The following is a 15,127-nucleotide window of genomic DNA, read 5'->3' on the forward strand; positions in this document are numbered from 1 at the left end:
TTAGGCAACACAGGCTTTGAAAGGAGTTGAGCAGTTGCATACTTTTGTACAGTATCAGAAATATTGGGTTATTTTTAGCCTGGATCCGTTTGTACTGACACACTGGAGGGGGAAGACACGGTGGGAAAGGGAAGGGACGGCCTTGCAAAAGTGTGATTGTCAAACTTCAGGGAGTGCAGATGCAAATGTTGTAAAAATAAGTGCTGGTGTTGTGAAAAGGAGGAATGTCTCTGATAATCTCTGTTCTCCTCCCAATTCTGTGTTAAACTCTTAAAGGAGAAGCAGTGCTTGATCCCTAATGTGCTAAATTCATGTCCAAAAATAACGCTGAAATCCATAATTAGGAGAAACTCCACACAAAACACTGAAATGTCCAGCCTGCCAAGCCGCAATTTTTCCGATATACAGTAAATGAGTTACTTTGGTCCAGTTTCTTAACAGCCTTTCATTTCTAATGTAATGAGTCATTTGCCCCCTCCCTGCACTGACTCACTGCTGTTTCAGGCTCACTTCACTTGCTATCACTCTGCTCTGCCAAGTGTGGTTGCAAATATAAATGTTGCTGTGGAATTTCAAGGTTCCTGTTCTTAGGTCCTGCTGAAAGTCTGCCTATGATTTAGAAAAACAACCCCCAAAAAACCCCAAGGCAATCCCTTGCTAAGGGCACTGCTCCCACAGGACTTGGTGTGTGGTGTGTTCAGTGAGTTACACTGAGAAGCATCTCTGGTGTAACCTGGGAGCAGAGTGTGCTCTGCATAGGGTGGGGTGTGCTCTGCATGCCTTACCTGGTCAGATATGGGGTGATGGTTCACACTGTGTGCTCTTATCTTTAAAAGAACAGGAGAGCAACAGCACTCCATGGCATGAGACCCTTTCCCTTTCCTCTCTCTAAGCTTCTGCACCCGAGTTAGTGTGTGTGTGTGTGTGTGTGTGTGTGTGTGTCTGTGTGTGTGTGTGTGTGTGTCTGTGAGTGTGCATCTGTGTCTGTGTGAGTGGCTGTGTGTGTGTCTGTGTGTCTGTGTGTATTTGTGTCTGTGTGTCTGTCTGTGTCTGTGTGTGTGTGTCTGTGTCTGTGTGTGTGTGTCTGTCTGTGTGTGTGTGAGTGGCTGTGTGTGTGTCTGTGTGTATTTGTGTCTGTGTGTGTGTGAGTGTGTGTCTGTGTCTGTGTGTATTTGTGTCTGTGTGTCTGTGTCTGTGTTGGGGTTTTACGAGCAGTGTTTTCATATAAAGCCAAACAAAGAGCACCACAAATGTCTTTTTGTGCAGTTCTTACCCGACTGCAGAAGTTTCTTTTCCTGTGTCACAGAGCCTGGCCAGCGCCTGATTTTTGTGTTCCCTCCTCCCGGTGACTGCCTGACTTTTCCGCTCGCTCTTTGTGCCGTGTCAACCTTGGATTCAGTTCACAGGCCTGTGGAGCCTGATCTCAGGTGATTCCTGACCTCAGGTGATTCCTGACCCGCTCCAGCCTCAGGCCATGGCACCATCCCAGTGCCTGTGTGGTGTCCATGTGCTCCCTTGATCCCAAGGGATGTGTGACAGCCAGTTTTGCACCCTGCCACAGAAATAATCCCTGCTAAGAGCTGCAAGGGAGCAGAGCCGGGACACGCCAAGGAGTGACCCCGGTGCCTTGGCGTGGTCTGGAGCTGCTGATGGGTGAGAATGCTCAGGCTGGAACAGGGAGACACTGAAAGGGATTTTGCTCTGTGGAAACTTTTGTCGCCGCAGAACACCAGAGTTTCCTGGGGGAGAAAAAGGGCGTGGGGATAAATTTGGGAGCGTGCTTTTGCCTTGCTGATGGGAACACGGAGAATAGTGATTATTGCACTGGGAGATTCACTGAGCACGCACTGTGGGAACGCTGAGGGTGAGGCAGCGGCTGCGAGCACAGCAGCACGGAACGCTGCCATTCCGGGGGGAGCAGGAGGGATTTCTGGGGCCACAGAGGGGTCTCGGGGACATGTGATCCCTTCACTTTTAACGCCCATTAACCCCCCGGATCTCTGCGCGCTCCGGCCCCGCTGCCGCCGCCATGTTGCCCCCCGGCCCCGCCATTGTCCTTCCCCCGCCGCTCTCTATGCAAATGACCCACAGCCCCGCGCTCCGATTGGCCATTCCCCGCCCCATTACGAAATATGCAAATGAACCCCGGCGCGCCGCGTTCCGATTGGCTGTCGCCTCCTCGCTGTTCCCCCTCCCCGGCCTTGCATCCCGTGTCGTCATCTGCGCGCGGCCGAAGGCAGGGCTCTGATTGGTCGCTGCTCGCGGGAGGCCCCGCCCCGCTCGAGGATGTTGGGGGGGGCGCGGGGAAAGCGCATGAAGGTTCGAGAACGCGGGGCTGGGCGGCGGGCAACGCCCCCTTCCGGCGCGCGTCACGCAGGTGGCCGACCAATCACCGACCCGCAGCTGGGCGGGATCTGCGCGCTGATTGGCTGGAACGGTGCAGGAGAGGCGTGGCCTTCTGGAAGGTTCTGGGCTGGTATAAAAGTGCGGCGCGCCGGGCGCTGGGCATTCGGCTAAGGGGAGTTCAGCGGAGCTCGTGTTCTGTGTGCAAGAGGAGACCGGGCCGGATTACGGGTAACGGCGCGGAGGGAGGCGAGGAGGGACACGGCTGCGTGGGGCGGGCGGCGGAGAAGGGAGTTCTGGCCCAGCTTGGGGGGGGTGGAGGTGATTTTGTACCTTTTGCGGGTTTTTCGCTGTGGGATGGGGCTGGGATGGCTGGGGCAGCTGCGGTTTTGGCTTCTGCGCTGCTCTTCTACTGTGATGCTTGGCCGTTTTTCCCTTAAACCTCTTCTACAGGCGGCCTTTCCGCTGGCTTCCCCCCCCCCCGCGTTTCAGGAGAACTGGGCGGGAGGGGGAGGGCGGGAGGAGGCGCGGCGCTCACGGTGCTTTGCTGAAGGGCCGTCTGGGGTCGTGCGCGGGCGCGCTGGGAAATGTGTAGTGCTTGGGGCGGACAGGAAAGAGCGGCTGTGGAAAACGGCCACGTGTGGGATGTGGGGAGGGGGAAGGGGGCGCAGGGGGGTCGGAGCCGCACGGGGCTGGGGCTCTGCCAGCATAAGGGCCCGCCCGGCGGGGACTCAACTTCCCGGCAGCCCCCGGCCCCCCCCACCCCCGCCTCGTTAGGCGGCGCGGAGCACGCCGGGACTTGTAGTCCGGCGCCACGTGGTGGTGAGGGGAGCCGCCAAGCGGCGGAGACGGGGAATGCAACCGGTGTGCTCCTGGAGCCACGTGGGGCAACGGGAATGGGATTCAAGGGATCACCCTGCAATAGCAGAGCGGTTTGGGTTGGAAGGAATCTTAAAAATCATTGTAACCTGGCATGGGCAGCAAGACTTTTCAGCAAACCGGGTTGCTCGAGCCTGGCCTTAAACACTTCTGGGATTGGGCAGCCACAGCTTCTCTGGGCAGCCGTCACTAATTCTTCCCTTCTAGTTAAATTGTTCCTATTTTCTTGTTTTTCAGGAAAGATGTCGAAGGGACCAGCTGTCGGGATCGATCTTGGCACCACCTATTCCTGTGTTGGTGTGTTCCAGCATGGGAAGGTGGAGATCATTGCTAATGACCAGGGTAACAGGACCACACCGAGCTATGTGGCCTTCACAGACACAGAGAGGCTAATTGGAGATGCTGCCAAGAACCAGGTGGCCATGAACCCAACCAACACAGTCTTTGGTAAGGCTGCAGGACTGGCAGACTATATATGGGAGCTAGGCAGAGATGTTACATGGCTGTAATAATTATTAATACCAGATTTGAAGCTTGCATTTGGAAATGCAGATGCTTAATTTGTTTTTAGTCTAATAAAAATAGGTTAATATTAATTAAATTTACGTTAATGTAGAGCTGAAAACTTCACTTGCTTCAGGTTTTCCTGGTAGTTTGTATTAAGTGGCCTTGACTTAAGTGTGTCTCACGCTGTGGTTTGTGGTATAGCAGCAGCATTTTTGAGGTGATGCCTCTGAATTTGTGCATATCCAAGAGGTGGCAACTCAGTGCCTGCACCTGGACCTTGACAAGGCAGCAGTAATTCCAGGCTCAGGGTAGCGTTCCAGGGTCTTTGACATTTTAGTGGAGGAATTTCACATTTTTAGTAGTGAATGAATGCAATATTAACGTGGTCAAATCCTGTTTTCCAGATGCAAAACGGTTGATTGGGCGCAGGTTTGATGACTCTGTGGTCCAGTCTGACATGAAGCACTGGCCCTTCACTGTAGTGAACGATGCTGGCAGACCCAAGGTGCAGGTGGAGTACAAAGGCGAGACAAAGAGTTTCTACCCAGAAGAAATTTCTTCCATGGTTTTAACCAAAATGAAGGAAATTGCAGAAGCTTATCTGGGAAAGGTGAGGTTTAGGAGTGAAAGACTGTAACGAGTAATTCTGAGTATCTGACGTGGATAACTGAGCTGTTTGGTTGCTGTTTTTCAGACTGTTACTAACGCAGTGGTGACTGTCCCAGCCTATTTCAATGACTCTCAGCGTCAAGCTACAAAAGATGCTGGAACCATTGCAGGCCTGAATGTATTGCGGATCATCAATGAGCCCACAGCAGCTGCTATTGCCTATGGACTGGACAAAAAGGTACAGAGTGCTCACTGGTGGCCAGACAGTGAAGTTGTTAAATCAGCAGTAGGTGGGGTGTGTGGTAAGATACAACAGGCAGGTGCTGCCCAAAATGCTAAGGCAGTGGAAAGAATCAAGAAGTTTTATTTGAAAGTGGGAAACGCTGAAAACTTAACAGAAAACCTGCACCAGCAGCAAAGCACTGGGCCTCACCGAAAGGTTCTGCTGTTCTCTTTCTCAGGGCTCTTCTCTGTCCTCCCTGCCTGGCCCTCATTGAAGCTAAGGCCTGTAAAGAGAGAGGGTTTTATCTCTCTTCACACCAGAGAGAGGCTGCAGCTGTCTCTGCAGTGTAGTTAGAAAGAAACATGCAACTACTTTCCAAAAAGGGGTTTTTTTCTTAGGGAGGAAGTCTTGTTAAGCAAAACATTAAAGCTTAACTGAAGATTAAAACTTAATCTTCTCAAAGTGAAATCTTCTGGAAAAAGAGGTATTGTTGCCTAAATTGAAAGAAAATTTCTCTGGCTAGTTAGTAAGGTAGAGGGCATGTCTTCAGATTTTATGCCCCTTAAAGTGCATTTAATTACATGCAAACAGATGTTAAGGCATCGTTATTTAGCCTTGTGTGATAAATTAATGAAAACTGATCTTTTCTCCAGGTGGGTGCTGAAAGGAATGTCCTCATCTTTGATCTGGGAGGTGGCACCTTTGATGTGTCCATCCTGACAATCGAGGACGGCATCTTTGAGGTGAAGTCCACGGCAGGAGACACCCACCTGGGTGGGGAGGACTTCGACAACCGCATGGTGAACCACTTCATCGCCGAGTTCAAGCGCAAGCACAAGAAGGACATCAGCGAGAACAAGCGTGCTGTGCGCCGCCTGCGCACCGCCTGCGAGCGCGCCAAGCGCACCCTGTCCTCCAGCACCCAGGCCAGCATCGAGATCGACTCCCTCTATGAGGGCATCGACTTCTACACGTCCATCACCAGGGCCCGCTTTGAGGAGCTCAATGCAGACCTGTTCCGCGGCACCCTGGACCCCGTGGAGAAGGCCCTGCGCGACGCCAAACTTGACAAGTCCCAGATCCATGACATTGTCCTCGTGGGCGGCTCCACACGCATCCCGAAAATCCAAAAGCTACTGCAAGACTTTTTCAACGGCAAGGAGCTCAACAAGAGCATCAATCCTGATGAGGCTGTGGCTTATGGTGCAGGTAACTATAATTCACGTGCCACAGCTGTGGGATGTGGTGTGGTACAAGCTATGTGTTCCCTGAGCTGAAGGCTTAGTGCTGAAGTCTCACTGAGTCCCTAAAGCTTTTCAAAGCAGTAGTGATCCTAATGCTTGCAATGATGAATTAGATTCCAAAGCCATTCGTAGTTTCCACCAGAAGTCTACTAATGATGGCCAAAGTCTTCCTTGGATGTCTGAGCGAGCCATGTGCATAACTTAGAGTGTGCAGTGTATGTGTTGTAGTGGGGCTTGTAATACGTACTCTTTCTCTTCACAGCTGTGCAGGCTGCTATTCTGTCTGGAGACAAGTCTGAGAATGTACAGGACCTGCTGCTGCTGGATGTGACTCCCCTGTCTCTGGGTATTGAGACAGCTGGAGGTGTCATGACAGTCCTGATCAAGCGCAACACCACCATCCCCACCAAGCAGACTCAGACTTTCACGACTTACTCTGACAACCAGCCTGGAGTACTGATCCAGGTAAGCAAAGAGTTCTGGGCTGAGGTGAAGGTGATAGTGCCCTCAGGGAATAAGACACTCGGTTCTTGCAGTAACACCTAGGCCAGAGCTGGGTGTGTCCTTGCAGTCAGTAAATACTTGGTTGCTGTGATGAAAGTGACTCCAAAGCCATTCGTAGTTTCCACCAGAAGTCGAAAGACTTGTGTTGGTCCAAGTTCCTTCCTTGGATGTCTGAGCGACCACGTCCATTCAGGATAATAGCCTATTAAGACTTAATTATGTGGACAACCCTAGTGACTTTGGCTATTTTTCCTTTCTAGGTGTATGAAGGAGAGCGTGCAATGACTAAGGACAACAACTTGCTGGGCAAGTTTGAGCTGACTGGCATCCCCCCTGCTCCCAGAGGTGTCCCTCAGATCGAAGTAACATTTGATATTGATGCCAACGGCATCCTGAATGTGTCTGCTGTGGATAAGAGCACTGGCAAGGAGAACAAGATCACCATCACAAATGACAAGGGTAAGGGCCTTCTGCGTTCTTTGAGGGTGGGAAACTGAAGACTTACTTAACTGTGCTTTTTGTTTTAACCAAAAGTTGTCTGTAATTGGTGTTTCCATATTGGTTTGTAGCTGTGAGCCTTGGGTTTTTGTTAATGCAGTAGTTCATGAGTTCCTGAGAAGGCACGTGCTGGGCCTTTTCTGCTTGCCCAGACTAACTTTCAAGTGTGTTAAGAATAATGTGATCCTGCACTAAAAAAGAGTGAGCTCTAACTCCCACCCTGTGTGTCCTGCAGGCCGGCTGAGCAAGGAAGACATTGAGAGGATGGTGCAGGAGGCAGAAAAATACAAGGCAGAAGATGAGAAGCAGAGGGATAAGGTGTCCTCCAAGAACTCCCTGGAGTCCTATGCCTTCAACATGAAAGCAACTGTGGAAGATGAGAAGCTCCAGGGCAAGATCTCTGATGAGGACAAGCAGAAAATCCTGGACAAATGCAATGAAATCATCAACTGGCTGGACAAAAATCAGGTATGTCATAATCCATATTCCTGGCGTCTGGCTCAGCTAATCCAGGAGGATGGAGGAGAAACACTGGTTGCTGTGATGAAAGTGATTCCAAAGCCATTCGTAGTTTCCACCAGAAGTCGAAAGACTTGTGTTGGTCCAAGTTCCTTCCTTGGATGTCTGAGCGACCACAGCTTGTAAGCACGTAGCTTCCTCTCCCTCCTTCCTCTCACTGGGTGGCTTCCAAGAGTGGTCTTAACTTCCTGTTGCTGCAACAGGACCTTAGGACTGAGGATTGCCAAGGTAATAGATGTGTTGAGGCCAGACCAAGAAGTTAACCTTCCAGTCTGTCTAATGCAAATATGACCTGGTTGGGCTGTGTGAACATAGGTTGAAATCACAGAGGCTAAACATAAGCCTGTATTCTTGAAATACATAGTCCAGGTAGAGCTGGTTCATTCCTGCACTGTGTCCAGGAGTGAGAGCAGCAGGAACTGAGTTCTTGTCTTTTCCAGACGGCTGAGAAGGAGGAGTTTGAGCACCAGCAGAAGGAGCTGGAGAAGGTGTGCAACCCTATCATCACCAAGCTGTACCAGAGTGCTGGAGGAATGCCAGGTGGGATGCCTGGAGGATTCCCAGGTGGTGGAGCTCCTCCCTCTGGAGGAGCCTCTTCTGGACCAACCATCGAGGAGGTGGACTAAGGACACTGGGAAATGGCATTCCACTAGCAGTTTAGTGTTGGAGCACCCCCGACCCCCTGGTGGGGGGTAGAGTGAAGGACCCAAACCTGTAGGCACATCTGGATTGGTTTTGCGAGATTTAAACTCCATCACTCAGCTGCTGTAAAAAAGTTGAAAAAATTTTCTGGGCATTTTAAATACTTGAAAGTGTGCACAGGAGGGAGATGAATGAATACCATTGCACTTTACAGTACTGTAACAAGTGGGAATGCGCAGTTCATGTCCTAAAGAATAAAAACTATTTAATGGGCATCACACTCTCTCTCTCTTTGCTTCTTTGCACATGAAGTTTAGTGGGCCACTCTTAAGGGAAAATTAAAATAGACTTAAGGGTAATTAATGGTACTTAAGCATGACCCTGATGGGGGTACACTGCACTTAAGGGAAAAGGGGGCTGGTGTTTTCCAAGGTGGTTATCATTGACTTCAAGCAGGAAATGGCATCACTAATTGATTTTTGTAAGCATTTAAGAGCTGAAGCATCATTACTTTAGACAAAGGCAAGTCTGGGAGAGGGCTCGAGGTCTGGAGAAGGTGGTGCTGGGTGGGGAAGGTGGTTTTGGGTGGCTTTTTCAGCAGTAATTGGCCATAACATCTGCTAAGTTTAAGAAAACTACTGTCTGGCATGTATTAATATTTCTCTGGCAGCAGTCTGCTCCCAGTAAAGCCTGGAGCAGTGGAATTGGACCCCTGGGAGCCCGTCCCAGGGTTTGCTCACCCACAGTAAAGAAACATTTCCTGTGTCAAGTCTAAATCTCCAACACAGCTCTGAGCTGTTTCTATCGATCTTGCCGTGGGATCCCAAGCAGAAGCCATGTCCCCTCCATGAGGACACCTGCACTAGGCAAACCCCGATTCCTCAGCTGTCCTTCACATCGTTTTAGCTTGTGCTGGAGCTGTATGTGGCACTTGAGGCCACGGGCATGCTGAGAGAGCCTGTGGCTTGACAAAAATAAATGCAAAATGGAATTTATTCCTCACTTCCCATTGTTGCAGGAAAGGTGATCAGCCAGGCTCCATCACATCTGGTGCTGACTAGGGAAGACATTCCATCACTGTTTCCCCTTTCTGCTTCCTCCAGCTCTCTACTAAGCATGACCCCATGTGGTCTGGGATATCCCTTGAGGGTCACCTGTCGTGGCTGTGCCCCCTCCCAGCTCCTTGTTTGTGCATCCCCAGCCTACACTCATAGTGTGAGATCAGGCCTCTCTGCAAGCCGTGCTTAGCACGAACTGACCCATCGCTGGGTGATCATCCCTGTTTTCATCACAAATCCCAAACACAGCCCTGAACACACACCACTATAACCAAATTCAGCTGTCCCAGGTGCCCTTGGCATAGGACTGTGACAGGACTGTCCCTCAGTGTCCCCTGGCTGCCTGTGCCTGCTGACTGCAACACCCTCTGCACTGCCAGCTCTTAAAATTCCCTAGTAATAATTAGTGGAATAACCAAAACATTAATTGATCCCACAAAATGGGGAGGGAAATCAGCGTTGCACTGCAGGGTTTAAATGCCTTTTACTTTGGGGAGCTGGGGCCACTGCTGATGCTGGGCCACCAGATAGCAGCACCCGACCATGGAATAGCACAGAGGTACCTTTTTTGGTTGCCCCTCTAGGTTTTGAATTCTATCACTCCAAAATATTTACAGCATTTAATTGGATCCATAGCAGCACCTCCCATTAATAGTGTGCAATGCTTTTGTTGCCCTAAGGGACATAAATGGAAATGGGGTTTGCAAAGTGGTGTTTGGAACCAGTGGGTTAAGTCAGCATGGTTCTCACAGGGCATTTTGCTGGGAGCTGACAGAGCTGTGCTTCAAAACCCGCCAGCCTGGTGAGGCTCAGGGAGGAGGTTTCACAGTGTAAACCCTGAACAATCACAGGTACAATCTGAGGGTCTGACCGGGGGCTGTGGGACCCCGAGGGGGCAGAAGGGGCTGCTGTGAAGTTCTGCAGCCACAGCAGTGCTTGACACAGGCAGTGTCTGTGAATAAGTGAGTGAAAACAATGTCAAACTTTCAAGATTTTACATTAATGGTGACAGAGGAACCTGAGGAGTTGCCTGCAAAATAGGGGAGCTGTTTTTAAGTTATATGGGGCCTATTGGAGCTCTTGACTTTGAGGTATTTCCATTCCTTTTCTTTATAAACATTCAGTTTTCCTTTATTAATAAAATCCAATTCAAAGTAAAATCGAGAGTTTGTTTCCTTCACATACCACAAAATGCAAAGAAAAGGAGCTTTGAAAAGCTTTCACTGTTTCTTAAAGAAGAGTGTTATTGAAAGGCATTTATGGGTGCTAAACACTTGTGTTTTGTGAGCAAATTTAGGTTTATGTTCTGGGGTGGCCTTAAGGACTGTTAACCAAGCTGTGCTGCTTTTTCCTGCCTTGTAGAAAAGGGAATTCCTTATCCAACAGCAACTACAAAGGTCTTAACTCTTTCAAATAGTCCTTAGAACTCCTCCCCACACACAAAAAAACCTAAAAACACCTCAGGAAAGGTGGGAACTGGGTGATGGGTGGGAACAACTGGTTACAAGGAAGGGGCCAAAAAAATACCTGTGTAAAAAATCATAGCTGTGATTTGAAATTCCCATTATAGGAGAACTTTGTGTGAAGGCAAAATGCAGCTAAAATGGGAATCCAAGAGCCTGCTCAGTGCTGAGCCACAGCACTTGCCTCCTCTCTCTAGTCAAGGGACTGGTTTTCCATCACAGGATTGACTCTGTGACTGTTCCAGCTGAAAGCCCAGAGCGTTTGCTGGGGAACGTAGTCAATGCACAGGCCCTGGGGCTGGGACAAGCAAGGATTAACAGGCCAGCAGTGGATCAAGGCTTTCCTTTGCCAGGCTACATAGGGCTGCCCAGCCCTATGGGGAAGTGAGGGTGACACAGCCTGTGGTAGAGGAGGGCACAGGTACAGCTGTGATGGGCTGGTTTAGAAGCTTCAGCAGAAAATAAAGCATATCCACCAAAATAAAACATTTTTCTGGGTGTGTCCACCTGCATTTCATGTGTCGGGGGGGATTCTTTGACATTTAAAAGCAGCAACAGGGCACCTAAGCCTGTACCTGGGAGCAAGAGCAGGTGCTTGTATGAGAACACCTGTACAAGTCAGTACCTGCACAAGTGAGTACGTTGTATTGTTTTTACAGTATAAGTGCAGGTACTTGTATTGTTTTTCTCATCACCTCTGCCCCGTCACTGGATTTATTTGATTTATTTCTCCCACTGCCTTTATTCAGCAGATACAGGGACTCAGCAGCCCTCCTTCTCCCCTCACACCTTTCCTGCTCTTCTTCCCCACTTCCACATCATCCTCATCGTTCCTTTCCTGTCGATTTTCCTCCAATGCCCAACTTTCTTTATTGGGATTGATTTCCCACTGGGTGGTGGTTTATTTTGGTCGTCAAATCTCGGCTGCAAATCTTTAGCCATGAAATATTAGCTGGGCACCAGCAAACCACACATAGTGTTAACGCGTCACAGGCTGCCTGGAGACAGCATTAGGCTGTAATTTGAAAGTGAGTGAAGTGATAATGCCATGTGCCCTGCTTTTGTGAGCCTGCATTAATGCAGCTTCTGCCAGCACCAGGCATCGACAGCACATCGACTCCCACCAATAGTGGGAGGGAGGGTGGCAAAATTGGGGGTGATGCGGAAAATAAAGAGTATTGATGAGCCCACTGCAGTGCCACAGTGGCCTTTAATCCATGATTGCCCTTGATGGGGGTGTTTTAATGCAACTTGCCAGTCAATTTCATTTGTGGTCGCACACTCTGCCTGCTGGGCAGCACTGGGAAAATAGCAGAACTCAGGTCATGCTGTTGCTTAGAGCTCATAGTTATTGATCCTGGCTGGGCTCAGGAGTCTGGCTTATAATTATTTCATTAAACCATTTAATGGTTATCAAATATGAACCATTCTACTGTTCCTTTTAGGAAGTGTAGCAAGTTTTAAGTTTTATTGCTAATCCGTGTTGAGTTTACTTCTCTTAAATTGGCTGATGCTCCCAAGGGGTAGCTGTTCCCCTGCCAAAGCTCCCTGTGCATTGATACCAGGAGAGCCCCTCTGATGTGGCACAGCAAGCTGGGGTTAAATATGGGCAAATCTGAATTAACTATCACCCCAAATGAAAACTGTATGCCCTGTTCCCTTCTCTGATCTGTTTTTGCCATGGTGGGATCACTCTCAGGCAGCCATGGTGAAGACAGTCTCTTCCCTTATAACAGGACCTGAGGGAATGGCTGGAGCCTTGTCAGGGGAGGATTAGGTTGGGTATTGGGCAAAAGTTCTTCCCCCCAGAGAGTGTTTGGGCACTGAACAGGCTCCCCAGGGCAGTGGTCACAGCGCCAAGGCTGACAGAGCTCCTGGAGCGTTTGGACAGCACTCTTAGGGACAAGGGGGGCTTGTTTAGGTGTCTGTGCAGGGCCATGAGTTGGACTCAATGGTCCTTGTGGGTACTTTCCAGCTCAGGGTATTCTGTGATTCTATGATTTTATGGAAGACGTTTTGTGCCTCAGTTTCCCACTTGTCCAACAGAGTTACTTGCTGTTTTCCGTTCATTTGGGATTTAGGGAAAATTATGACCAAAAGCTTCCCCTTATTCAGAGAAACTGCTCATGCCTGTAAAGGAGGGAGAAAATTCCCCTTCCAAAGTATACTTGGTTTCTTTCTGAGAATGAAAACAATTCTGTTGTTTTTCTCGTATATCCAGGCTGTGACTGCATCCCAGTTGGCCCCAAATGTTTGAGACAGACTTTAGAGCACAGCAGGAAATACCCAGGCTGTTGTTGAAGCCCTGACATGGAGCATTTCCCTCTTCCCTGGATATATTATCCTCCACATGGCAGCTTAGAGCACCTTGTACTGACAGAAACTGGGTGATTTTGGGGGACTCCTCAATCCCTAGAAGTGCAAGAGCTGCTTCAGGCACTGCCAAGCACCATCTCTGTGGGCTTTGGTGTTGTTTTTTCTTTATTAAAGTGGGCCAAGTCCTCCAAATTCCTCTTCATTTCACTTTTCCTTCTTGTGAGTGACAGATTAAGTCAGGGTTTAATTCCCATAACTGGAAAACTCCAGAGGAACTGTAGGAATCCCATGGACTCACCAGCTGCCCCAGGGCACCTCCTGCCCTCTCTGGCACCCCAGTGCCTTCCAAAATCACACACGATTAAAACATGGATAAAATGGGATGAGCCCAGGCCTGGGGGTGTCAGGAGGAAATACCTTGGAATGCACTTGTGTTCTGAATCTGTTGAAAGCCTGTATTCATTGGCACCTTTCCATTAAAACCCTGGATGCTCTGGAAAAGCTATATCTTAATTTGAACAAACTGATTCCTGTTTCTGTGGGCAGGCAACACAGTCCTTTATCAGTATTCTGTGCTGCCTCCTGGCAGCTGCTCATTTGGTGTTGCCTCAACCTATGCTGACCTCATTTTCTGTCACAGAGCAGTGAAGGATTTGGTAAAAATTAGTTATATTAGTAGCTCCCCATACAGCCAGTTTATTTGTGATATGACAAATATTTCAGCCATTAGGATCTTTCCATCTCTTAGTGGCTTAAATGCACTCACTTATATTCCAAATCACTGCTTAATTTAAAAGCCTATTTGTGTAGATTGTTGCAGGCACGAAAAAACTGTGGAACACTTACTCTTTCAGACAGGCCTGTGCAGGGCTGGAGTTGTGCCTATGATTGGATCTCTCACTCCATAACTTTACACTCACACTAATCACTCGGTCTCCAGCAGAAGCACAGCAATTCCAGGGAGGAAGGGAGGGTCTGATGCTGAGGATGAGGGGGCTACATTGCTGCTGTCTCCTCTCCCCTGCTCTGTGTGTGAGGGCAAGGAAGTCACTGCAGGGATAGGGAAGGGCAGGAGGGATTCAAACCACCCCTGTAGTACAGAATGCCAGAATGATTTGGGTTGGAAGGGACCTTACAGCTCACCTAGTCCAACCCCTACCACTGACAGGGGCACCTGCCACCAGACCAGGTTGCTCCAGAACCTGTCCGACCTGGCCTTGAACAATTCCAGGGAATATGTGCTGTTTATACTTCGGGGGTTTCATGTTTCCCATGACCCAAACACTTCCGTAAAATAAATATACTGATGGCAATGCCTCAGGTGTTCAGCCTTGCTGGCTTCACTCCTTACAGGTCAGGGAGGGAAGGTGTTGGGGAGCCCCATCCTTGGTGCTGTGCCTCCTATCACTCAGCCAGCCAGGCTATTTTGCCAGGCTTTTTGTTTCCTCACACCCAAGAGGTTTCAATGCTTCTTTCAGAGGCTTTGAACACCTTTATTTCTTAGGGCTAACATCGGGGTGTAACTCCAGGGTTGCTTTAAGGAGCCTGCATTGTCTCTTGCAAAGATCACAGTAAAATCCCAGGAGCTGCAGACACTGCTGCGAGATGGTGGCTGGATCAGCCAAGCTGTGCTTGCTCTCTTGCTGTGTTTATTCTGTGGATCTACTCAGTGCCCAGCTGAAGTATTTTTTCCACCCAAAGCTGAGAAGAAAATGCAGGTTGTGTGATGCATTTTCTGCCAGTTCTGCTGCTCCACTCCCCTTGGATCTCAGCTCTCGCCGTTGGGATGAGACAAACCAGGCATTTCCCTCTGGCTTTTAGGAGGTGAAACTCAAATTTGAAGTTTATTTTTGAGGAATAAAGGATCCACAGGTCAACCCAGTTAATGTCTGCCTCCAAGATTCTGTAGAGGAACAAATTCCAATCCTTTACCTGGGGAGTGAGTGTCATTCCTGCCCCTGGTTTTCCCTCTCCTCCTCCCAGGCAGAGAGCTGGTGTTCCTGCATCACACCCTACAGGGCAGACAGTGCTGGATTTGGTGGATTGCAGAACATTGGGAAGAGAAGGAATTTACCAGCTCTAAAAAGCAATGGCCAAAAGTGTCATTTGATTTAGAGAGAAGGTTTTGTGCTCGTGGCATTTGTCCCTCACCTTCACAGGCATTGCCTGCTGCTGGTAATTCCGCAGAGCATCCTTTAGGGCTGTGAAGAAACTGGAAAAGGAATTTTTAAGTAAAATTCTGCTTACATGCAATTACTGCTTTTGATTGTGTCAGCTGGGATGTTGGACATCCTCTCTCTAGGTAAAGTACCTCTAAAATAG

At 49.2% G+C, this 15,127-nt stretch overlaps 1 protein-coding gene and 3 non-coding genes across 4 annotated transcripts; all 4 read left to right on the forward strand.

The window, feature by feature from the left end:
- Nucleotides 1-2,479: 2,479 nt before the first annotated feature.
- On the forward strand, nucleotides 2,480-8,248 carry HSPA8 (heat shock protein family A (Hsp70) member 8). Its single transcript, XM_071576193.1, has 9 exons — nucleotides 2,480-2,574; nucleotides 3,460-3,669; nucleotides 4,134-4,339; nucleotides 4,424-4,576; nucleotides 5,215-5,770; nucleotides 6,068-6,270; nucleotides 6,570-6,768; nucleotides 7,043-7,275; nucleotides 7,767-8,248. Exons 2-9 carry the CDS (start codon nucleotides 3,465-3,467, stop codon nucleotides 7,950-7,952), a joined length of 1,941 nt encoding a protein of 646 aa, XP_071432294.1. The 5' UTR covers nucleotides 2,480-2,574; nucleotides 3,460-3,464; the 3' UTR covers nucleotides 7,953-8,248.
- LOC139682274 (small nucleolar RNA SNORD14) lies at nucleotides 5,902-5,992 on the forward strand. Its single transcript, XR_011699621.1, has one exon. It is a non-coding gene; the product is annotated as a small nucleolar RNA SNORD14 (small nucleolar RNA).
- LOC139682275 (small nucleolar RNA SNORD14) lies at nucleotides 6,392-6,488 on the forward strand. The gene has a single exon (XR_011699622.1). It is a non-coding gene; the product is annotated as a small nucleolar RNA SNORD14 (small nucleolar RNA).
- On the forward strand, nucleotides 7,343-7,439 carry LOC139682273 (small nucleolar RNA SNORD14). The gene has a single exon (XR_011699620.1). It is a non-coding gene; the product is annotated as a small nucleolar RNA SNORD14 (small nucleolar RNA).
- Nucleotides 8,249-15,127: the final 6,879 nt, after the last annotated feature.

This window comes from Pithys albifrons, chromosome 23 (assembly GCF_047495875.1).
Source record: "Pithys albifrons albifrons isolate INPA30051 chromosome 23, PitAlb_v1, whole genome shotgun sequence".
Lineage (NCBI taxonomy): Eukaryota > Metazoa > Chordata > Aves > Passeriformes > Thamnophilidae > Pithys > Pithys albifrons.

What these genes read in the sequence shown, in the direction of transcription:
- HSPA8 (XM_071576193.1), top strand. Translation starts at nt 3,465, where the DNA reads ATGTCGAAGGGACCAGCTGTCGGGATCGATCTTGGCACCACCTATTCC. An exon ending in CAGAAGCTTATCTGGGAAAG is followed by an intron (nt 4,340 to 4,423) that starts GTGAGGTTTAGG and finishes GCTGTTTTTCAG; the next exon opens with ACTGTTACTAACGCAGTGGT. An exon ending in CACCATCACAAATGACAAGG is followed by an intron (nt 6,769 to 7,042) that starts GTAAGGGCCTTC and finishes TGTGTCCTGCAG; the next exon opens with GCCGGCTGAGCAAGGAAGAC.